Raw genomic sequence first — 25,983 nt, 5'->3', positions numbered from 1 at the left:
TGGCTGTGGGTTTGTCATAGATTGCTGTTATTATTTTGAGGCACATCCCATCAATACCTAATTTATGGAGAGTTTTTAGCATGAAGGAGTTATTGAATTTTGTGAAAGGCCTTTTCTGCATCTATTGAGATAATCATGTGGTTTTTGTCTTTGGTTCTGTTTATATGCTGGATTACATTTATTGATTTGCGTATATTGAACCAGCCTTGCATCACAGGGATGAAGCCCACTTGATCATGGTGGATAAGCTTTTTGATGTGCTGCTGGATTTAGTTTGCCAGTATTTTATTGAGGATTTTTGCATCAATGTTCATCAAGCATATTGGTCTAAAATTCTCTTTTTTGGTTGTGTCTCTGCCCGGCTTTGGTATTAGGATGATGCTGGCCTCATAAAATGAGTTAGGGAGGATTCCCTCTTTTTCTATTGATTGGAATAGTTTCAGAAGGAATGGTACCAGTTCCTCTGGAGTGGACCTCTAGCAAACTCCGACAGACCTGCAGCTGAGGGTCCTATCTGTTAGAAGGAAAACTAACAAACAGAAAGGACATCCACACCAAAAACCCATCTGTACATCACCATCATCAAAGACCAAAAGTAGATAAAACGACAAAGATGGGGAAAAAACAGAGCAGAAAAACTGGAAACTCTAAAAAGCAGAGCGCCTCTCCTCCTCCAAAGGAACACAGTTCCTCTCGAGCAACGGAACAAAGCTGGACGAATAATGACTTTGACTAATTGAGAGAAGAAGGCTTCAGACGATCAAACTACTCCAAGCTACAGGAGGAAATTCAAACCAAAGGCACAGAAGTTGAAAACTTTGAAAAAAAATTAGACGAATGTATAACTAGAATAACCAATACAGAGAAGTGCTTAAAGGAGCTGATGGAGCTGAAAGCCAAGGCTCGAGAACTACGTGAATAATGCAGAAGCCTCAGGAGCCAATGTGATCAACTGGAAGAAAGGGTATCAGTGATGGAAGATGAAATGAATGAAATGAAGCGAGAAGGGAAGTTTAGAGAAAAAAGAATAAAAAGAAATGAACAAAGCCTCCAAGAAATATGGGATATATGAAAAGACCAAATCTGCATCTGATTGGTGTACCTGAAAGTGACGGGGAGAATGGAAACAAGTTGGAAAACACTCTGCAGGATATTATCCAGGAGAACTTCCCCAGTCTAGCAAGGCAGGCCAACATTCAGATTCAGGAAATACAGATAACGCCACAAAGATACTCCTCAAGAAGAGCAACTCCAAGACACGTAATTGTCAGATTCACCAAAGTTGAAATGAAGGAAAAAATGTTAAGGGCAGCCAGAGAGACAGGTCGGGTTACCCACAAAGGGAAGCCCATGAGACTAACAGCAGATCTCTCCGCAGAAAATCTACAAGCCAGAAGAGAGTGGGGGCCAATATTCAACATTCTTAAAGAAAAGAATTTTCAATCCAGAATTTCATATACAGCCAAACTAAGCTTCATAAGTGAAGGAGATATAAAATACTTTACACACAAGCAAATGCTGAGAGATTTTGTCACCACCAGGCCTGCCCTAAAAGAGTTCCTGAAGGAAGCACTAAACATGGAAAGGCACAACCGGTACCAGCTGCTGCAAAATGTAAAGACCATCGAGATTAGGAAGAAACTGCATCAACTAACAAGCAAAATAACCATCTAACATCATAATGACAGGATCAAATTCACACATAACAATATTAACTTTAAATGTAAATGGACTAAATGCTCCAATTAAAAGACACAGACTGGCAAATTGGATAAAGAGTCAAGACCCATCAGTGTGCTGTATTCAGGAAACCCATCTCACGTGCAGAGACACACATAGGCTCAAAATAAAAGGATGGAGGAAGATCTACCAAGCAAATGGAAAACAAAAAAAGGCAGGGGTTGCAATCCTAGTCTCTGATAAAACAGACTTTAAACCAACAAAGATCAAAAGAGACAAAGAAGGCCATTACATAATGGTAAAGGGATCAATTCAACAAGAAGAGCTAACTATCCTAAATATATATGCACCCAATACAGGAGCACCCACATTCATAAAGCAAGTCCTGAGTGACCTACAAAGAGACTTAGACTCCCACACAATAATAGTGGGAGACTTTAACACCCCACTGTCAACATTAGACAGATCAATGAGACAGAAAGTTAACAAGGATACCCAGGAATTGAACTCAGCTCTGCACCAAGTGGACCTAATAGACATCTACAGAACTCTCCACCCCAAATCAACAGAATATACATTTTTTTCAGCACCACACCACACCTATTCCAAAACTGACCACATAGTTGGAAGTAAAGCTCTCCTCAGAAAATGTAAAAGAACAGAAATTATAACAAACTGTCTCTCAGACCACAGTGCAATCAAACTAGAACTCAGGATTAAGAAACTTACTCAAAACCACTCAACTACATGGAAACTGAACAACCTGCTCCTGAATGACTACTGGGTACATAACAAAATGAAGGCAGAAATAAAGATGTTCTTTGAAACCAATGAGAACAAAGACACAACATACCAGAATCTCTGGTACACATTCAAAGCTGTGTGCAGAGGGAAATTTATAGCACTAAATGCCCACAAGAGAAAGCAGGAAAGATCCAAAATTGACACCCTAACATCACAATTAAAAGAACTAGAAAAGCAAGAGCAAACACATTCAAAAGCTAGCAGAAGGCAAGAAATAACTAAAATCAGAGCAGAACTGAAGGAAATAGAGACACAAAAAACCCTTCAAAAAATTAATGAACCCAGGAGCTGGTTTTTTGAAAGGATCAACAAAATTGATAGACCGCTAGCAAGACTAATAAAGAAAAAAATAGAGAAGAATCAAATAGATGCAATAAAAATGATAAAGGGGATATCACCACCGATCCCACAGAAATACAAACTACCTTCAGACAATACTACAAACACCTCTACGCAAATAAACTAGAAAATCTAGAAGAAATGGATAGATTCCTTGACACATACACTCTCCCAAGACTAAACCAGGAAGAAGTTGAATCTCTGAATGGACCAATAACAGGCTCTGAAATTGAGGCAATAATCAATAGCTTACCAACCAAAAAGAGTCCAGGACCAGATGGATTCACAGCCGAATTCTACCAGAGGTACAAGGAGGAACTTAATTTTTTAGCGCCAGTGACAACCCACTGGACTGATTTCATAGCCCATTACTAGAGGAATGCACCATCTTGACTGCAGGTTCGAATTTTCTCAGAGAATCTCTGTAGCACTGTTGATTGGGTTTCACATCCAAAGATTCTAGTTATGCTAATACAGGGGCCAAGCAAACTATAGCCTGTGAACGGCCGGCACCCTAGTTTTGTATACCTTACAAGTTACAAATGATTTTTACTTTTTTAAGTGCTTAAAAAAATCAAAATAGGCCAGGTGCAGTGGTTCAAGCTTGTAATCCCATCACTTTGGGAAGCTGAGGCGGGTGGATCATGCGGTCAGGAGATCAAGATCGTCCTGGCTAACACAGTGAAACCCCATCTCTACTAAAAATACAAAAAAATTAGTCAGGCTTGGTGGCGGGCACCTGTAGTCCCAGCTACTTGGGAGGCTGAGGCAGGAGAATGGAGTGAACCCAGGAGGCGGAGCTTGCAGTGAGCCGAGATCGGGCCACTGCACTCCAGCTTGGGCGACAGAGCAAGCCTCTGTCTCAAAAAAAAAAAAAAAGAAACAAAAAAATTCAAAATAATAATAATAACATGTGGATATTATACGAAATTCAAATTCTACTGCCCACAAATAATTACTGGAACATAGTCATACTCATTTATTTATGCTTTGGTTTACATATTGTCTGTAGCTGCTTTTGCACAGTGACAGAGTTGAATATTTGTAGTAGATGGTCCACAAAGCCTAAAGTAGTTACGGTCCACAAATCCTAAAGTAGTTACTCTCTCTCCCTTTACATAAGAAGTTTGCTAATACTTGTACTAAGGGCTCTCAACAGACAATTTGAAAAACTTAAGTTTTAGACTAAAGATTTCCAATCTAAATTCCTGTGGAGCTTTCTGAAGCTGCCAGGTAGAGATGGGAACAGGTTGTGAGGCTGCAGGCCAAACACTTAGGCCGGCTTCCACCAAGCAGTTCAACTCTGTCTGTTTAACACACTGATGAGCTTATCCTTGGAAAGTGATTAAAGTAAATTAAATGCGAATTGAGGGAGGAAGTGAGGGAGACTGTGGCCCTAAAACAAAACCCTAAGAAACACCAACATTTAAGATGGCAAATGATGTTATTTCTAAAGTCGTTCAGGCTAATATCCCATACTGTAGCTGTTCACTTTATAGATAAAGGTTACACTAGAACCATAGACAATGTAAGAATGGACCTTGAAACTCAGGAAGATGAAGTTTACATATATTAATCTATATTACCAACTGGAGCAGTTGTTCTCACTGCTGGCCGCACATCAGAATCCAATGCCTGGATATCACAGATGATTCTACCATGCAGTCAAGGATGAGAACAAACTAGTTTCATTTCTGCAATTTTGTATTGTTCAACCAGTGAAAGGAAGTACCAGTGGTGTGAGAACTTTGGGATAAAGTTTTTGTTTTCAATTGAAATTATTTTCATCCAGCCCAACTTCCTCAAGCCCAAATTTAATGTGTGTGAAGTTCAGCTACAGAAATACCAAACCTTAGACTAAAGCGGACACAGGTAAAATATGTGAAATCCCCTTTTGTTCTGAGGATTCTTTAGTAGGCAGGAGTGACCAGATTGGAATATGCTTGGCTGGAAAAATTAAGATTCAACTTAACAAACTGTTAATAACCAGAACCATCTGTTCTTCCGTAATGTGGATTTGCCACTGCAGGTCACCCTACAATGCTATGTTAGAGGTACAACACTCCTACCCTCAGGCTATAAACAAGGTGAATTATCATCTTTATATCTCTTCATTTAGCCCTGATTTGCTGAAGTGAAGGCTTGCTTGAGAGTTGGTTGCATTATAATTTGGTGAGAATTTAATCTCTCAATGACAACTTACTTGATTCTCTCATTCTCTTTCTGCTACATAGATCACAGTAGACCTTGGCAGACAGTTCTGTAGTTACACAGGTCTGAATTCAAAATCCAGCTCTGCCACTTGGCTGCTGTGTGAACTTAAGCAAGTCGGGCAACGTTTCTGATGTTTTTTTTTTCCTCCTCCACAAAGAATAATTAATATATAACAATAGGGTCTCAGCTAGTTGTTTTAAAAATGGTTAGAGAGATGTGTGGAATGAAGTAAGTGTGCAGTAAGTGTCAACTACAAATATTATTATCTTAGACATACAGATTTCCATGATTCATGAATGGTGAAGCATCTTAGAAGACATCCATTCCAGGCCAGGCATGGCGGTGCGCACCTATAGTCCCAGTTGCTCAGTAGAATGAGGCAGGAGAATTGCTTGAGCCTAGGAGTTTGAGGCTAGTATGGGCAATATGGTGAGACCCTATCTCAAGAAAAAAGCAAAACTTTTTTTAAAGTTTAAAAAGAGAGACATCTGTTCCACTACTGTCATCTTAGAGGCCAGAAAACTGAGGCTCAGATAATTTCAGAGACTTGCACAGATCCCCCAACCATTTGGTGGCAAAGCCAGGAATAGAACTCTGCTCTCCTTTCCCACTGGGACAGTGGACAGAAATTCATCTTGATTTCCATCTGTCCAGGCTGAAGAATGTGCACTGGCTGGAATGACAGAGTGACTGATTTTTTTCTCCACCTCTGCTGTCTCAGCAATGGTTTGGGACAGTGTGGATGACCAGAAGCTGGATAGTACGGAGCCAGGCTAAAAAGTTCAGGCTTCCTGAAGGGAAGCTGCAGTCCTCCTAGGCCACAACACCTTCGAGATACAATAAATACAGCACCCTTCTCTACCAAGTTAGGAAAGGAAGAAGTGTTACCAATTAGTTGTATGGGGACTGCCAAAGCACGCCAGTCTGAAGATGAGCAGAAACTGGCTCATTCCATTTGGCACCTAGCACACTAACTGCACCAGTTAATAGGCCACGCTTTTCTCCAGAGCCATTGGCTGAAGAGTTCAAATAAAAAGTATTGAGAATAGGCTATCCAAAACAGTAGGCTCAGATGCTATCACACAAAGCACTTTATCCTTAAGTTCCATTTTTCTAAATTGTAGTTGGCTGCTTTGGCTTAATAAAAACCTTCCAAAAGAAAAATGAATGGCCACAGACAGTATGGATATCTAACTATATTATCACAACTTGACCAAGATTGAACGTGCCAATCCTTTGGTTCAAGAGCCAAACAAAATCGTTCCCTTAAAATATTGCTTCATGGGAACAGTCTTCTTCAAACATCTTTTAGCACAGACAAGATTCCCATTTATACGTTAATTCTGTCCAAGACAATGAGATTGGGCAGAAAAGGCATTGAGTTGGAAGTCAATGGATATGAGTTTTTGTCCCAGTTTTACCACAAATTAGCTGAGCATAACTTCCACAGATGCATTTATCAAGTAGTTTCCATGGTCATTGCAATGACAAAAAACTGTAGCATTTAGAAAATTTAGTTTTCAGACTTGGAAACTATTTAAGGCATTTCATATGAAGGGTGTGTCCTTGTAAGAGTTTGCTTATGCAAGATAAGGCTTCTTTCAGCTGCAAGTCAGGAGCGAACCAAAACTCAAACCAGCAGCTTATCACATCTTGACGAGAGCTCAGCCACTGGAAGTTTTGGCATACAGCAAAACTGAAGCGTACTTATACAATATCACATTTTATTTTTATTGTTTCTAATAGCATTCCAGGTTAGAAATGTCAATTATTTGGGAAAGCTGAGTGGTCTGGTAGATAAAGCATATAGCAGAGAGCTAGGAGGCTGGCTATTTCCAGTTGTTATCCTAACATGTCTTGGGCCCCCAAGTCACCCCACCTCCTTGGTACAATGGGAACAGTGGCAGAAGTCCATGCTCTCTCCCCCAACACATGGGGATAAGAGACAAGAGAGGTGAAATGTTCTGGAACATATCCGATGTTATACAAGTATAAGCTGTGAGATGATCCAAACGCAAATTTTGAATATTTCATTTTCTAGAAAGTATACCAATTCATTCCACCCTTCTCAAACCTAAATTACAGAATTCAATTCAGGTCACACAGATTTACTATGTACTAAGTACCATAGCAAATGCCATTTCAGTGCCTGAAAACTGAAAAACATAAATTTAAACTAGGAGTTTGAGGCCTCACTAATGACAAAACATACCTTTATATTTTATTTTGCACTAATTGGCCACTTAAACATGAAACTTTTATCCATCTGAGAGATTTGCCAACACTTGCCTGCTAGGTGCCCTAAGCCTCCACATCAATGCATGTTATACTCCCCTTTCTCCATATGTTAGCCCATGCTATTTCTTTATCCCTCCCTCCTCTGCATCTTCACTTAAAACTCTGCCCATCCTTCAGGGTTCATCCAGTGATTCATTTGCAAGTAGGCATGGGGTAAGGTCTTGAGAGTATGTTTCTCAGAGGCCTATGCAGCTAAGAAAATGTGCAGTGTTGGCACAAGGTCTGTCTATTCCTGGGTAGCCAGATGCTGGACACATCTTTCATAACACCACAAGGTAAATATACTTCACTTGGAGAGAGAGGTGAAATTTTTCAGGTATAGACTGGATGTGTTCCTGCCAGAAGACGTGAAGGGATTAAGAAACTGACTCTCATCTCAGTAATGCTAGAGCAAAACATAATTTCTCGTAGTGGCTACAGTATAAGCACACTGAGGGGTAAGAGATATAATCTAAGTAATACAATAAATCAGTGTGGAAAAAATCATCAAAATGAAGACTACATGGTTTTTATTAAAATTCTAGCTTTTAGGATGTCCAGGGAGCTCAGGAATTTAGTTGTCCTTTTTTGTATGTACAATATGCCCCAATGCTTGCTGACTAATGTACTAAAACATTAGAGAAATCTTGCTGACAACATCTCAACCAAGCAGCGAGATCTGGAAGGTGAGACTAATATTGGGGGTCAGCAGAATTAAGTCTCAGTTCTGCTGCTTACCAGATATGCTAATCTGAGCTAGTCATTTAATTTTTATGAGACCAAATGTCTATCTGTAAAGTCGGCAATTTGGATTAGATGTGCTGCAAGTGGTTTTCTAGCTTAAATGTACCTTCTGAATTCAACAGGGCAATACTTAAACTGACCTTTAATCTACGAATGACACAAGTAGATTTTTGAAAGCTAATTTAGCTACAGAAAGCTGAGAGCTCCAAAGGCAAAGAGATAAAAATAACAGGAGAGCCTTCCCTTAATCCAGTCCCTAAGCAGTTTTGGCAAACTAAAGTTTGTTGTTTAATGGTTACGAGTTTGCTTCAATGCTTTCTACCCAGTTTACTGAACTAAATAGTATATAGCTATAGTAAAAAGTCCTATTCAAAAACCATCTTCTCACAGATATTTTGCAGCTTTGCAGAATTGAATATGTCCACAGATGTCTATTAGCTGGTTAGGGTCTTAGGAATCTAGGGGAGCCAAGTAGTTGTGTGAGCTGTTGTTATCAAATGTAGTTTTGAACATTCTTGGTGATTTTAAGGGATCATATTGTGGAAATTTGGTTTCCTTACCTTGAATTTTGAATGACGCTTTAGCATTTGAGGATGTTTCTTTGGTTTCTCCTTCCAGGTAAGTGATTTTTTTTTTCAACCAGATGCTGGTTTATTTAATTTGAAGCTATTGATGAAATTCTTTAAATTGCCCCCGTGTGATTCTACTCTGGAATAACAAATTATTTTAAAGTTAATTAATACTAGAAAATATGAAAACTCATTTTTATGGGAACTATTGTTCCTTCAAGATGACACTGTTTTGTAAACTATAGGCTTCCAATAACAAGCCTCTGTGCCTTCCTCTTACCACTAAGCAAGCATGGGTATTAATTCCTACTGAAAGGCTTATGCTATCTTTTTTCCAGAAATGGAAGGAAAATAAACTATGAAAAAGGTCATTTTATAGGTCAGCTACCATTATGAGATTGTTGAGGAAATGATATAAAAACAATTTTTATCAAATTATCTTGAGGGCATTTATATGTTTATTTTCTTACTGTGTTGACTTAGTTGACTATAAGAAGTTGTATCAGAGCAACTGATTCTGGAGAATTAAAGCAAGTATTTCTAAGAACATAAGTGGCAACTTTCAATCTCAAATCAATTTGGCCACCAATCAGTTTTTGTAAGGGTACAAATAGGACATAACATGCTCAGATGGGACTTGGATAAAGTGTATACAATTTTACATCGAGGAAATTGTGTCAATGTGTTACCTTCAATGTTAGAAATTCCCAAGTTCTGACAATAGTTCAGAGGCTTGTTAAAAGCCAGAGTGGAGGCATGTAGATCCAGCTGGAAAGAGAGGCATTATGGTCTAAGTTAGGACAAATTTTAAAGCCAGTGTTAGGGTCTGAGTCCAGCTTTGTATACTTGAGTACAGTGTTTGATCTCTGGGGTTTCAGCCTTCACTTCAGAACAAAATTTCCACCAAGTGCTCTTTTACAGTGAGCAGTAGCTGTTGAAGAAGAAAGAAACTGTTGAAGAAGAAAGAAGTCTACCTATTTGCTAGAGTGTTACAATTGTTTTGATAAAGCTCAAAACTTATCTAAATAAGCTCTCTCTCCCTAAGCATCTTTTCATTTTTATAAAACAGTTACATATACTTTGCTTATAAATTTAAAATACTTTTCACCTCCTCTGACTTCATTTAAAATTAAAATAATTAAAGTGCCAATTTTAAGAGATGTTAGCACCCATTGTTGGTTCTTTGCCATATTCTTTTGACAACCTGCTGTAGTTTTCTGCCCCCTTTAAAGCCTCAGGCTATAGGCCTTCTCCACCAAAGGAATGTTAAGAAGTGATAAGGACCTTCTGTGAGCAGAAGTGGCTTGTTTGCAAAGGGACTGCTTATCTTGGCCACTCTTGAACACAAGATGGGACCCTCTACTGCAAAGCTCTGGCATGTTTTTTTCCCCTAAGTTATCCTCCATACTACTGACAGTGATTTTCCCTAAATAAAAAACTGCTTCAAACCATTCATTGTCTTTCCACTGCCTTAAAGATAAAGTCCAAATTCTAGAACATGGCCCACAGCATTTGGTGCCTCACCACCTCTTCAGCCTCTCAGTTGCTGTTCACCCATTTCTCTATTCCTCTCCTTCTCACACCTTGTGCTGCAGCCACATAGATAACTTGCAGTTTTTGTAACATGCAATCATGTCTCAAATTCCAAGGCATTGCTGGTACCACACAGCCTGCCTGGTAAAATCCTAGACTTCTTTCAAGATAAATTCAAAAACACCTCCATGAGGTCTTTCTACCTCTCCAAGTAGAATTGACCACTGTCTCCTTTGTGTCCCCACTTCCACCACCATCCTAAAATACTTATTATACTTAGATTAATAATTGTCGCTCTTACTGTACTGGAATTACCCTGAAAGGAAAGGCCATGTATTATTTATCATTATCTTCCTAGTACATAGCCCACAGCCTATACCACCCACCCCAAAAAAACCTTTTGTAAATAATTGAACAAATTAAGAAACACCCAAGGCCCCCAGTAAACATCAAGGCCTAAGGAATGCATATCTGGATTCTAAATAATCATAAGGTTTTACAACACCATGTTAAGCACCAGGGACTTCAGAGAGCTTTTAGTCTAAATCTTATTAGAGAGGCCAGCGAAGACCTCCCAAAGGAAGTGGCATTGAACTGAGACTTGAAAAGCCAGTAGTTAGGCAAAGATAGGGAGGGAAATATTTCAGACAAAGGGAGGAGATGGCACAAGATTTAGGACACGGAAAAGGGTATGGTGCAGTCATAGAGGGAACAGATGTGCAGAATGGCTGGTGCCCCAGAAGGGAAGGGAAGGGTGAAGCAATGAAGATGCGAGGCAAGCAGGACTGGACCATTCAGAGTCTTGCAGGTGTTCACAAAGAAAATTGCAGCACCCTCCCATAGACTGAAAACACCTCTCTACCGGAACCCCTGGAATTCTGACTCAGGTAGTCCCTAACATCCTGCTGAACAGTCAGGAAACTTGGAGGAATATGTATATTTGTACTCATAGTCAAAACTACTAGATGGCATTTACAGACTATGTTTTGCGTATTTTTATTTTTTACTTTTTGTTTTTTTTTCTTATGTTAGCAAAAGTATGCTTGCTATTGAAATGTTGAAAATATTTCATTGGTCTTAAAATGATGCTTATTTTTCCAGATGCTTGCATTCATTCTGCATGTGCTATTTTGTCATTTGGTTTAATTTATTAAACAATTTTATTAATTGAATTAAATTTATTAATTATAAAATAATTTATAATTAATTACATGTTATGATTAATTATAAATTAATTTATACTTATAAATTAATTTATAATTAATTACATGTTATGATTAATTATGAATTAATTTCTAATTAATTACATGTTATTATTAATTATAAATTAATTTCTAATTGATTACATGTTATTATTAATTATAAATTAATGATAATTAATTACATGTTATTATTAATTATAAATTAATTTATAATTAATTATATGTTAGTATTAATTATAAATTAAATTTATTATTTAAATTATTATGTTTACATTCAGATGCAATCTGAAAACCCATTTCTTCTCACACTGCTATATAGAAATAACTGAGACTGGGTAATTTATAAAGAAAAGAGGTTTAATTGCCTCATGGTTCTGCAGGCTATACAAGAAGCATTGTGCTTCTGCTTCTGGGGAGGCCTCAGGAAACAATCATGGCAAAAGACGAAGGGAAAGTAGGCATGTCTTACATGGCTGGAACAAGAGCAAGAGAGAGAGTGGGGAGAGAGAGTGTTGGAGCAGGAGCAAGAGAGAGTGGGGAGGTGCCACACACTTTTAAACAACCAGATCTTATGAGAAATTACTATGTCCACATCAGCATCAAGGGGGATGATGTTAAGCAATGAGAAACCAGCCCCATGATTCAATTACCTCCCGCCAGGCCCCACCTCCAACTTTGGGGATTACATTTCCACATGAGATTTGGATGATGACACAGATCCAAACCATACCACTCACCTAATTCTTTCTCCATAAGAATTTGTCCAAGCATTTATAATAATTAACATTTCATTTAACACCTTTTATGAATAAAGCACTATTCTCATGCTGAGAAAATTCAAAATAATGGGATATGGAAGTCTTAGGAACAAGTTTTATGTTTCAGAAGAGCCCATTTTGTATCCACAGGGATAAGAAATGTGCACCCTAAATGTAAGTGGATTACACTGAACTGAAAGGTGTAAAGAAGGAGTGGAGGATTAAAAGGAGAAGCATGGAGAGGATGAAAGTTAGAAATGGAAGTGACAAGCACACCTGAGTGAAGGATGAGAGCTCCAGCTGCCTTTTCCATTTGTATTCCCATGTAGCTGAGCCAAAGGCTGATCTCAAGTTTATTGTTACATGCCCATTTAAGGCTTCTGGCCATTAACACTTTTGATTTTTTTTGGCTTGTTATTTTACTAGCTATTTTCATAACACTTTCATAGCTAAACCTACTTTACTCAGGTTGTATGCCTTTTCACAATACATGGTCCATATTCCATTATCTACAAATAAGCCGAAGCTCATATCTAACATTTATTAAGAGAGATGGATTATTTTTGTTCATTAGTTATCTTTGTAAATAATTTTTACATACTTTAATTGACTCATAAAGATGTTTCTTTCTGTAATTTTAATCTTAATATTTGTTGAACTTCAAAATCCCTATCACCACGTTATTGTTTAAAAGCATTGGTTTTTATATTATCTTAAAAGCCATTATACCTGAATGCTGAACAACTTAGAAACATTCAGTAATTGTTTTGCATGCTATTTAGTGAATTCATATGGCAACTGTTTATACACACATGATGGAATCAGGTGGCAGGCCAAGTTAAAGAGCAAGGCCAGAAAAGAACTTAAAAGAGAAGAGAAAACATAGACAGTTTAGGAACAATAGATCATGTCTTCTCCATGATTTGGAGGTAAACTGATTACCTATCAGCTGATAAATAGAGAAAGGTTTTAGAACTCTTCCCTTGAGTAGACTAATGAGAGGTGTCAGAGAAGATGTTTTCTGTTGTTCGTGTGCTCTCCAGGAAACTTTGAGCATTCAGCTGGGGGGCCAAGTTGGCTACCTCTGAGAAGCCCTTCCACCTCCACTCCATTGCACTTGGGTGCCATTCCCCTCATTTGAATGTCTCAAAGAGATGAGCAAAGGTACATCTACAGAGTTCAGGGTACTGACGTTTATTATAATGATTTATAACTCTCAGAAGAGTGAAAAACACATGAATGCACAGAATAGGAGATTGAAATATAAACCACAGAACATTCATATAATGGAATACTTTGCAGTCATAAAAATCTTCTCATAGAAGAATATTTGACAGCATAGGGATATCTGTGGCATATTAAGTAGAAAGTCAGACTTGTAAACATTATATACATATTCACATATATTTAAACACCATGATCCCATATTTAGATATAACAACTAAAAGTTCAGATGGCTATATATCAAAATGTGTCAAATGTTCAACATTGCGTCGGCTGACTGTAGATGAATTTTATATTATTCTTTGTGCTTTCTTGGAGTTCCCAAATTTTCTTTATTGAATCTATATTACTTTTGCAATTTAAAGAATTTAATTTATAAAATTTTATAAAATAACTTATAAATTTGAAATGTATTGCATTTAAGAATAAAAAGTGTGTACAGAAATAATTCACAATTTATTTAATGAGATTTTAAAAGGATATATGTGAGTCTACATTCTGATTTCATGTTTGCGTGCGTGGTTTTTTGTTTTTTTGAGACGGAGTCTCGTTCTGTCACCCAGGCTGGAGTGTGCAGTGGTGTGATCTCAGCTCACTGCAAGCTCTGCCTCCTGGGTTCATGCAATGTAATAGTGTTTTATTATTGTTTCCATTTTTATTGAAGAAGTAAGATTGTCCCTAGAAGATGGAGACACCGAGATATGGGACAGAAGTTTTGTTCTATATAATTATTATGCGCTTCCACCTTTCTTAGCATAGACAGTTTCCAAAATGCAACTTCAAGTTACCCCTTTATAAGCATAATAACAATAATACCCAACATACATGTAATGCTCTTTATGTGCCAAGTACTATACTAACACATGCACATCACATACACACACACCACATACACATATTTAAACTAATTTCATTCTCACAATGACATTTTGAGGCAAGTATTATTATTGTACAGATGAGAAAACCAAGGCACACTTTATCTGTAAACCTCTGCCATGCAGAAATTCTGGAGGGGCTTCTGGCCCCGTAATTTTAAAATAAGGCCAATAATACAATACTTACCACACAGCAATTCTCTAAAGATTATGTAAGATATATACCAAAGCGCTTAGCTCAGGGACTGGAGGGATGTGAGGGAATTTGTCTTTTGCGATATGCTTTCTGGTCCGCTCAGTCACCTCATTCTTAATCCCTTTCTCAACTTCTATTTTATACAGAAATTGTGAGCATATCAGCATCAAGTACCACTGGTGTGGCAATGCACACTTCAACCTCTTCTTCAGTCACAAAGAGTTACATCTCATCACAGACAAATGGTTTGTTTTCATTTTTATTTTTAAATTGTGGCTCTGAAATCGCTTTTGTGATGCAACCCTATTTTAGGGGACCTGTCACTGCAGAGAAACTGACAAACACTGAGAAATGCGAGCTAAGTAGACACAGCCTAATAAGTAGACACAATTCCTACTACAGAGGAATTCTTGCCTCTGAAATATCTCACAGAAATAATACTGTGAGTTAAAGAAATTAAAACAATGTGGCAAAGCACAGAAATGATGCACGTAACCATGAAATACTGGGCCAGATGAAGGGGACCTAATAGTGCAGTGGTGCGGAGGGTCTGTGGGCAAACTGAGTTCAGCTTAGACCCGGGCTCAGCTCTATCCCCGCTGCTGACCCAGGGTGAGTTGCCCTGCAGGGTTTCTATCCCATTAATTTTAAAATGGGGCCAATAACACAGTACTTATCCCACAGCATTTCTCTAAAGGCTAAAGAAGAAGATGTATCTAAAAGTTATTAGCTCAGAGCCTCACACATTCTCAGTGACTGATAAACAATAAGCAAAGCTGGGTGCTGAGATAAGAGGAATCTGGTGGCAGTCTCTCTTGTTAGTTTTCAGGGGAGAAGAAGAAATTCTGGAGCTGCAGCTGGGAGGGATGTGGGAGATTTGTCTTTCATGATACGCTTTATGTCCATGCAGTCACCTCATTCTTGTTCCCTTTCTCAACTTCTCTTATATTCAGATAAGCACAAACGGGACACATATCCAGCTCATAGTGTTAATGAAGTTTCAGAAAATTCTGTTACAACTGTTTACCCTCCAGAAGAGGAAAATGATATGTTCTTAGTTTTAAATAGTTGCTCTGGAGTCATTGTTGTGATTGAACTCTATTTACATGAGCTGTAACTCATGACAGTTCTCAAGCTTTCGTGACAGAAAACCCATCTGTTTTACTCCAAAGCCCATATACCACCCACAACCATTAACTGTAACCAAGAAAGAGAAGGCAAGCCCCAATTAACCTTTGTACGTAAAGCCTAAAGAATGAAAAAATATACCTGAATCCTCAGTCATCAAACAACGTAGTATATACTAAGTAATTTGTAATAATTAAACTCTAGAAAATTGTGTGGCTTTGGTAGTAAGAGAGCTTCATGATGTAAAATGGCAAGTGGAGACAGAGACAAAAGTAAGATGTGGACTGAGAGGGAAGGTTAGCACAGGTGGAACAGTAAGGCAACCATACTATCAATTGCTGCTGACATAGAATCCAGAGAGACTATTGGCAAAAGCTCAAATGAGACACAGTAACAGTTTAGATTCAGACAGTGGCTGTGGCATAAATGTGGAAAATTGATAGCTGCATGATCCCTCTTTGCATGGGACTGGCATCTGTGTGGAGTAATGGCTCCATATGCCTCCTTTCTTCTCATTATTTTTACATTTTTTAAAAATGCATTGCTTCTTGTGGAAGTCAATAAGTGATTCTTCCAATACTTTCTCATTCCTTTCCCCTCAGTTATGAGACAATTTGCTTATTTCTCATCCATGAATACTTGTTGGGTCATTAAAAGTAGATACTGAAATTACTAATGGTAGGACTGACACATTACCTCATGAATTTTACTAGCTAGATGTTGAAAGTTGACCAACAACTCTCAAAATATGATTAAGAAAAGGAAACCCACAGAACAGTTTGATTCCAAAATGATTTTTTTCTTTGCACATGTCTTACTTACTTGGACTTACATTGAAATTTTGCTTTATAGGAGAAAGGGGACAACTTGTCCATCGTTTCCCTGAAGCAGATATGTTAATATTTGACAAAGAATAAAAGTCATTCCATTTTAAACTATCCCATTGCTTGTTTCAAATGCCTAAGAAAATGTGTCAATCTTAAAACAGAAGAGCATATGTTGTTAACTTTATTCACACAAAATTGTAAAGGCAAAGAAAATATTCTCTTTTTAAAATTAAAATAGGCATTTCTTATTTTTAAAAACATTTTGGGGGCCAGGGGCAGTGGCTCATGCCTATAATCCCAGAATTTTCAGAGGCCGAGCCTGGCTAATCGCTTGAGCCCAGGAATATGAGAACAGCCTGGGCAATATGGCAAAATCTATCTCTACAAAAAATACAAAAATTAGCTGGGATGGGGCATGCACCTGTAGTCTCAGCTACTTGGGAGGCTGGCTGAGGTGGGAGGATCGGATCGATTGCCTGAGCCTGGGAGTTTGAGGCTGCAGTGAGCTATGACTGTGCCACTGTACTCGAGCCTTGGTAAGACCATGTCTCAAAAACAAATACATAAGTAAATAAAAATAAATAAAAACATTTTGGAAATAGAAATACATAATTTGGTAATAGTTTTTCTCTTAAGTTAGATGTTTTACCTTTCTAACCAACCCTGAGTACTTGAAAGAAGCCTCATAAGAGCTTATAAAACAAGTGAAGTTCCCTCTTCCCTCATGTAAAAAGCAAGGCATTTAAAATCATCTAATTAACTGGTACTGTATTTCAAGGGTAAATCTCAGCCTTGATTCATTTTTGGCCCAATGCAACCACTTAGGGACCATCTTGACAACCTCTGCTGAAGGGACATCCCTTCCCCTCACTTGAGTATCACTGTGTGTACTCATTTGCTATTCTGCATTCTAACCCTCCCTTCACACGTGGCCGTGTCCATGGCTCACAGGGTAAAAAGCACACCATAGAACTTCATCACTATCGCATACATTCAAGCTAAGTGGTCAAGAAGGCTGGGCAACACCAGCAAGAGGAAATGCTACTTTTACTTTTTATCAATAATAGGACTTTTAAATATTAATTAGGCAAATAAATGAGCCATTTTACCTTTATGTCTAGCCTTCCATTCTATTTACTGCATCTGGAAGCACTACAAATATGCTATAAATATGGAAATATCTCTTACTTGATTTCAATTGTTTCATTCCCAACATATAAATGACTTAACAAGCATTTTTAGTGACTATATTGGAGACTATGCATAAGAATACTGTGGAAGGAATAAAGCTTAGAATATAGATGACCTGCATTATAGTTATAATTCTACTTTTAACTAGTTCTCTGACCAAGGCTAAGTTAACCTTATTCAGCTTCTTTTCTTCATTTGTAAACTGTTTATACCAGTTTCTTTCCAAAATTATGATTCTATGATCTGTTCAATGCTCTTTTATATGTTAAGACATTGTTTTCTCTCATAATTTCCAAACTATGGGAGAATTTGTGGTTTTTTCCCCATATCTGAGGAGAACGTCCACTGAGTTCTTATCTACAGTTACACTAGTGAAGAACGCTGGGTCTGGAATCAGAAGCCTCAGGTCTTAGTTCTGTCATCAACTATTTGTGCGACCTTGGACAAAAGACTTGATCACCCACAGTCCCAGTTTCCCACAAGGTTACTGTAAAGCACACAGTTTTAAAAAAGACAAAATACACATGATAGTATATTAATTGTACTTTCTATTAAAAGGCAAGGTGATGTTACGCTGATGTTATCTTATTTTTCAATTGTATGTGGTCATTTATTTCAGACTTTCATAATTTTGCTGCTCTCTTTATCTCCTGTAGGGATAACACTCATTAATTGGTGGGCGATGGCTCGTGTTATTTTTGAGGTGATGCTTGTTGTTGTTGGAATGATCATCTTAATTTCTTACTGTATTCGATGACTGATAAAGGTGAGAATTCAGTTTTTAATTTTGCTCTAAATACCAGTGTGAACAGCTCTAGGAGGGTTTATTCCTCTGAGTTCAGTTAAACTCAAAAGAGAAACAGAACTGCATAAAATTACATCTTTTTCAACTGGACACATAGAAGTCACTGTGTTTCTCTAGCAGAATTTTTTTTTTGCATGTGCCCAATTAAAGGGAACCTCTAAATATAAATCTGTCCCCCATTTTCCCAATGAAAGCTCTCCCTAAGTTTTGTCTAACTTGCTTTCACATATTTTGATGGATATTGAGGAAATATTAAGATGCTACTTATAGTATTTACCCTATTAGTGAATAAAATATTTAAAATAATATATTTACATATGTTTAAAACTTTGGGGGAGGCCAAGGCAGGAGGATTGTTTGAGCTCAGGAGTTTGAGACCAGCCTGAGCAAAAAGGTGAAACCTAGTCTATACAAAAAATATGAAAATTAGAAAGGTGTGGTGGTGCACACGTGTAGTATCAGCCACTCAGGGGGCTGAAGTGGGAGGATTGCTTGAACCTGGGAAATCAAGGCTGCAGTGAACTGTGATCATGCTACTGCACTCCAGCCTGGGCAACAGAATGAGACCCTGTCTTAATAAATATATAAATAAATAAATAAAAATAAACAAAATAAACCTTTTGCCTTTCTTAATTCTCACATATTCTGAAACAGATTTTTCAAATTTCCACCCATGAATTCTTAACATCAGTGATTTTTTTTGAATCATTAATGCTTTTTTTAATTTTTATTTTTAGACAGAGTTTCCCTCTGTCACCCAGGCTTGAGTGCAAAGTGGCGCAATCTCTGCTCACTGCAGCCTCTGCTTCCCTGGTTCAAGTGATTCTCGTGCTTCAGCCTCCACAGTAGTTGGGACTACAGGTGCGGGCCACCATGCCTGACTAATTTTTGTATTTTTTTAATAGCAGAGATGGGGTTTCACTGTGTTGGCCAGGCTGGTTTCAAACTCCTGACCTCAAGTGATCCACCTGCCTTGACCTCCAAAGTGCTGGGATTACAGGTGTAAGCCACTGCGCCCGGCCCCAATTAGGGTTTTTATAAAGCCGAAAGAACTTGGCAACACCCCTAGGTACCCTTTAGAAGCCTCCAATTGGCTACACCCTATGAAGGATTGGCCTGTGACCAATCAGAGGCTGAAGTGGAGGCGTAGCTCATGGTCAAGCAGAGGCTGAAGTGGAAACTTCTGTCTTTTTATCACAGGCATGAGGATGTGGCCTGCATGCTGCCTGATCTTGCCTAGAACCAGCTTCACCTGCTGTTCTCTTGCTTATGCAAACTGGCTGCACCTGCTATTCCTTTGCTTATGCCCCAACCTTTGGCTATCCTAACTCCCTGTTCTCCTGCCTATTACTGTATTCTCTACTTCTAAATAAAAATAAAACAAAATACAAACTATTTGCATGTAGTATAGTCATGATTTGTTATTTCAAGCTATGTTTAAAATGTAAAGCCCATTACAGTAGGATAGATGAGAAGAAAGAAGGGTCTGAACAAAGCCAACAGCAGAGAACATGCAGAAGGGGAATGAAGACTCCAGCCTGGACTCTCATTAGGTGGCTGTCCAGGATAACATGAAGTCTCATGTGAAATATATTGGAAAAGAACAAGATTCAGTCAAGTACCCAAGGTGCCTGACTGCTGAAACGGCACTGTAATTTAAAAAGCAAAGACAAGTTTATCATACTGTGAGATCCTTGAGGGCAAGGACCAAGTTCTATTCAAATCTTTGTCAAAAACCAGATTCTTGATAGGCCTACTTTAGTATCCATTGATCTTAATTATAGTTCACCTGCCAGGAGTTAAGGTCCCTCCTCAACAGTAAAGAGAATGACAGGCACAGGGGTAGGAGCACATAGAGAAGGGCCTGACTTTCAAATGAACTCTGGAGAGCACTCATCACCTCCAGGACACAGCAGATCTTACTGAGAGGGCTGGGTCAGAAATCTCTGAGGGACTCCAGCATGCCCACACCTCAGAAAGGACAGGTAAAACCAAAGGACCTGGGGTCCCAATGTGCAGCACGTTTCGTCTTCGAGTACACACCACATACATTCTGACTGCCTTATCCTTGGAGTCAGAAGGAGGAGTGTCTGAGGTCCTTTTTCTCCCATCCTAAAAACAGGACATAGAGCAGGCCATGGCCATATGCTGTATGCCTCCCCTAAGTGAGCAGTAAGAGATTGTCACAAATCTGCTATGTTCAACATCTGCATTTGAATAAATGAATGTTATTACCTCTCAAGGTGACTCCTTTGAATGTATAAATTCTAAAGTATTTCAGAAACCTCAGACATTACAGTCACACCATGATAAAATCTGGTAAGTCTGATGACAAGGAATGGTGTTTGTTGCATATTTAAAAGATTGCAGACAGTTCTACATTAAAGGTTCTTTCTGTGGGTGAGGGGGCTGTGGATGGGGGACATGCCAGGATATGTATAGAGCTTAATTTCACTTGGTGGGATTATAGCTAATTTTTGTCTTTTTCTTTATACTTTTTTTCTAGCTTCTTAATTTTCTGTAACAAAACTATATTACATTTTTAAAGAGGCAATAACGAAACCCATTAACTTTTTCAAAACTAAATATATATATACATATGTATACATATATACATATAGCAACAAGGCAGTTGCTAGTACACATCTCCCTAACAGAGTTACATTAATCTACATGGGGTTTTACTTATAATTGACATAGTTACCCTAATCTATGCATTCTTTGACTATGTTGCATGTCTAACATGTTCCAGTGACCATTCAATTGTGGATTACAGAGAACTGTCATTGTCCAAATTAGAGGCAGGAATTTCAGTCCTGTGGGAAGCATCCAAAAAGTTATTCAGCACAGATAGGTTTAGGAATAAAACTGGAGATCTTTTGAGTGGTTCTCATTTGTATAAGCTTGGTCCTGAACTTATCTGCCCCTTAGTTATTTTTAGAATTGATTTCATGCTCAGGTCAATCATTTCACAGTGAAGAATACACAATTTCTCAAACTGCCTTCTTTCCAAATTTTATGACTAGAGTTCAGCCTGAGTTCACATAATCAGCTGATGAACATCACTCAATGGAGCATATTAACTAGAATTGTTGTCTCCATCTGGGTCTCTTCCAAATGGTCTTGTCAAATGCTATCAGAGCATCATATATTAGAGAATATGTTATATCAGCCTCCACTTAAGTTACTCATAGATTGTCCTTTACCCTTCTCATGGCTCTTCTCTCTTGTAGGTGGTGTTATTGGTAACAATTTGCTCTGACAAAAGCAAATAAAGGAAATTTTAGACCTGTATTATTCAACTGGATAAAACTGAAGGTGCAGAAGTGATTTCAAATATTGCCAACCAGGTGAAAATTATTTCCATTCTCAGCTGAACACTATTAGCTTTAAATCAAAAGTAATCAGTTTAATGTAAGTCTTACCTAAGTCTATTAAACTTTTTCTAGGCCTAACAAAGCATAAAAATGCTGTATATTTTAATGTCCTCAGATTAAAGTACCCCCATCTCTGAATATTTTGAAATTTTAAAAAGAAATCACTAAAAGGTGACCAGCAGAATTTATTCTTACTAAAAAGAATGGATGAGATTGCATGGAATATAGTAACAGCCCCACAGCTTGTCTCTCTGTCTCTACTCTTGTTTTTTGTATTCCCTCCTTCACAGAGCAATTTTTTCAAACTATCAATTAGATCATGTATTTCTCCTACTTAAAATCTCCAGTAGGTTTTTCACTGCACCAGAATAAAATCACCACTTGTTAGCATGCTCTCTGAAGTTCTGACCTGTCCACATGCTCAGCTCACCTGGCCTGCCCCCCTCAACCCTCTCCCACTCTCTACTGTCATTAGGTTGCAACCACTGAACTTTTCCCCAAAACTCCAACATACTAAGCTTGCTCCTTTCTTAGGAACTTTGTTCTAATTTTTCCTCCTTTTTTTGCTTCATATCTTTGCTTGACTGCCTCCATATTATTCCTGTCTCACACCTTCAAGGAAAATTCTGATGACTGTATTTTTTATCTGCTTTGTTTACGATGTATCCTCAGAGCCCAGAATAATGGCTAGAACACAAGAAAACTCAGGAAAATTTCATTGAATGAAATAGGTCTTCCCTGCCTACCCAAGGCAAAGCAGCTTGTAGTCTTCTTCCCTCCTTCCCATTAATTTCTCTTTCATTTTCTTCCTGTGTTTTTTTCATAGCACTCAGCTCCCAGGAGTAGCCTCTTTATTTGTATAACTGGTTATTGGCAAGTCTCAATTCAGTAGGGTAAAAAAAATTAATTCTTTACATTTGCTTATATTGCATGGAATATACTTTTCCTATTTCTTATTCCTATTCCCTAGAAACATCTTGGGGAGATAGGCAACTTTCTGGTCGTTTTTGTTATTAAAATTTCAAAACATCAATATTATATGTAAATGAAAGCTATACAGCTACTTTCTTTTCTCTAGGTTTTCTTGCCTCTGGGATTGGGATTAGAGGAAAAAAGCAAAGAAAGGACATTTTTTTACTTCACTGTTCATGGTGCAATTGTGTGCCTGACGGCTGTAGCTACTAACTTGGCTTACGTTGACTGGCCACTAAGGGACTCTAGGAGTCAGAATACAAATGCTGAGTCTCTCAAAGACGTAGAGAGAATTTCAGAGGGCCTTACCATGACACGGGGATTAAACTCCAGTTCTGCCCAATTCTCATCACGAAATCCTTATCCCATGCCTCATTGTGTTTGGTATCCCCTTGCCTAGTGGACAGTCCTCCTGGGTAAGATCAGCAAGATAACTCTTCAGTCACATTCCATTTGATCCTTTGAATACTCTGGGGTCCTTACCCACCAAATGGATGGAATTCAGCTGCTCAATCACTGCCTTTCTCAGAACTCGGTTGTCCAACCACAATTCCCTTTCCCTTACTCAAATAGGGATAGGGCTATATTGGCAAAATGCCGCCCGAACAGACTGCTGACAGTAAACCAAATGTTAGTTTCTCTCATCTTCTTGAAGGCATTTACAGTCTTGGTAAGCTTTTCTCCTAGATTTTCCCTTTCCTGTTCCTGCTTAGATTCTAAGAATGAAGTGCATCCTTCTCCTTTTCTTCATCAGGTGAATGGGATTTACCCATTACCATATATTCACCACCAGGTCACTGACAAGAGACTCCAGTGAATCTCTTTCCCTCTGCATTCCTCTCCTTGTACAGACTAGAGGGTCACATTGTGTAAAGCCTAACATAGCCCTGCAAAGAGATCTGGCCCCCGCAGTGAGCACAAGCTCAGTAATTCTTTTTAGAGTGAGGTGGTAATCAGTGCCTCTTGGTTTCAGCCATGGTCCTAGTGGCTAATTATGGAAGAATAGGAATAGTTTCACAACATCCTGTAACATTGGCTTACCTGTATATTGTATGCCACCCATAACCATAAAGACACCAGGATTTAGGTTCCTTGAAGGTAATGACTATGGGTCCCTCTCTGTGGAAGAATACTGAATAGAAGAGAGAAATCACTCAATATGTGGAATGACTAATATGGTTTGGCTGTGTTCCCACTCAAATCTCATCTTGAATTGTAGTTCCAATAATCCCCACATGTCATGGGAGGAACCCAGTGGGAAGTACTTGAATCATTGCGGTGGTTTCCCCTGTGCTATTCTCATGATAGTGAGTAAATTCTCACATAATCTGATAGTTTTATAAAGGAGCTTCCCCCTTCACTCAGCTCTCATTCTTCTCCTTCCTGCCACTATGTAAGAAAGATGTGTTTGTTTCCCCTTTGGTCATGATTGTAAGTATCCTGAGACCTTCCCAGCCATGCAAAACTGTAGATCAATTAAACCTCTTTCCTTTATAAATTACACAGTCTTGGGCAGTTTTTTATAGCAGCATAAGAACAGACTAATACAGTAAGTTGCGACTAGAGGTGGGGTGCTGCTATAAGGTTACCTAAAAATGCAGAAGTGATTTTGGAACTGGATAACAGAAAGCCTGTGAAAGCAGCCGAGAGGGGGGTTGTACCATGCAAAGCCACAGGAGCGGAGCTTCCCAAGACTGTGGGAGCCCACCTCTTGCAACAGCATTACCTGGATGTGAGACATGGAGTCAAAAGAGATTATTAAGATGCTTTAAGATTTAATTACTGCCCCACTGGATTTCAGACTTGCATGGGCCTGTAGCCCCTGTTTTTGGCCAATTTCTCCTATTTAGAATGGGTGTGTTTACCCATTGCCTATACCCTCATTGTATCTAGGAAGTAACTAACTTGCTTTTGATTTTACAGGCTCATAGGTGGAAGGGACTTGCCTTGTCTCAGATGAGACTTTGGACTTGGACTTTTGAGTTAATGCTGGAATGAGTTAAGACTTTGGGGGACTGTTTGGAAGGCATGATTGTGTTTTGAAATGTGAGGACATGAGATTTGGGAGGGGTCAGGGGCATAGTGATGTGGTTTGGCTGTGTCCCCACCCAAATCTCATCTTGAATTGTAGTTCCCACAATCCCCACGTGTTGTGGGAGGAATGTAGTGGGAGGTAATTGAATCATTGTGGCGGTTTCCCCCATGCTATTTTCATGATAGTGAGCAAATTCTCATGAGATCTGATGGTTTTATAAGGGGCTTCCCCATTTACTTCTGCCATCATGTGAAAAAGGATGTGTTTGCTTCCCCTTCTGCCACGATTGTAAGTTTCCTGAAACCTTCTCAGCCACGCAGAATTGTGAGTCAATTAAACTTCTTTCCTTTATAAATTACCCAGTCTCAGGCACTTCTTTATAGCAGCATGGGAATGAACTAATACAATGACTGACTGACTGGAAAAATTCAAACGTTTTCTTATGAAAATTGCGAGAGCAATTAGAAGATCACACCTCAAAAGTATTCAGTACATTCATACTGTTTTTCAAAACATTTAACTTGTTCAAAACTCATTCCACCTTCTGACCAATAAACTTCTATTCAACTTCTTATGCACATGCATTTCAAATTGCATCATTTTCAACCTCACTACTTTTAAAATGTAAATTAAAACAACAGAAAATTTATTCATTATCTATGAAACCTACTAAGTGGTATTTCTAAGATAATATCCAATGTGCTAAGGCTGCAGTAAATTCTTATTGTTGTTATGGTAATGTAACTTGGTGCAATCTTTTAGAAGGAAATTTGCATATATATTCCAGCACCTCCAAGATACTCATAGGAACTAAAACTCTAACAAGTATTAAAAGCGTAGCAGGCAGACATATGTTGTTATATACTGATTGCTTCTTCCTATATCACACACTCCCACACAAACTCATCTGAACTTCTTTATTGTATAAGACTGATACATTTTTCCCTATTACTTATACCAGCTACTACAAGAAAATTGAATCTACAGACAAGCTGAAAATAAAGTTACTTTTATAAAACCATGTTAAACATTTGGATGGGTCAAATAGAATGAAATGAAATAAATAACTGCTGCCGAAAATATTAAAAAAAAGCGACTAAAAGCAAAATGGCCTTGAAGGAAAACTTTGAAAGAGATATATAGCAAGACCTCAGCTTTTGCCTGTATCGTCCTACCATGTGAAGATTGATTAAGCAATGCTTCATAAACAAAATTTCATGGCAGATAGAGGGG

At 38.3% G+C, this 25,983-nt stretch overlaps 1 protein-coding gene and 1 long non-coding RNA gene across 6 annotated transcripts in view; one reads left to right on the top strand and one right to left on the bottom strand.

The window, feature by feature from the left end:
* LOC117974336 (protein salvador homolog 1) overlaps positions 1-25,108 on the top strand; it is a 42,493-nt gene extending 17,385 nt beyond the window's left edge. Inside the window, exons 2-5 of one of the 5 annotated variants that reach the window (XR_010112039.1) lie at positions 14,562-14,660; positions 18,218-18,327; positions 21,600-21,716; positions 24,639-25,108. Coding sequence is in view for 4 of the 5 variants with exons in the window: in XM_063603917.1 (XP_063459987.1) it covers positions 14,562-14,866 (305 nt within the window). In the remaining variant the exon portion in view is untranslated. The other 4 variants (XM_063603919.1, XM_063603918.1, XM_034959183.3 and 1 more) reach the window with 4 other exon arrangements.
* Positions 1-25,983, bottom strand: part of LOC129397633 (uncharacterized) — a 269,094-nt gene that overhangs the window by 130,795 nt on the left and 112,316 nt on the right. The gene's annotated exons all lie outside the window — the stretch shown is intronic.

Source organism: Pan paniscus, chromosome 3, assembly GCF_029289425.2.
Source record: "Pan paniscus chromosome 3, NHGRI_mPanPan1-v2.0_pri, whole genome shotgun sequence".
NCBI lineage: Eukaryota > Metazoa > Chordata > Mammalia > Primates > Hominidae > Pan > Pan paniscus.
This window is presented reverse-complemented; position numbering and strand designations above follow the sequence as displayed.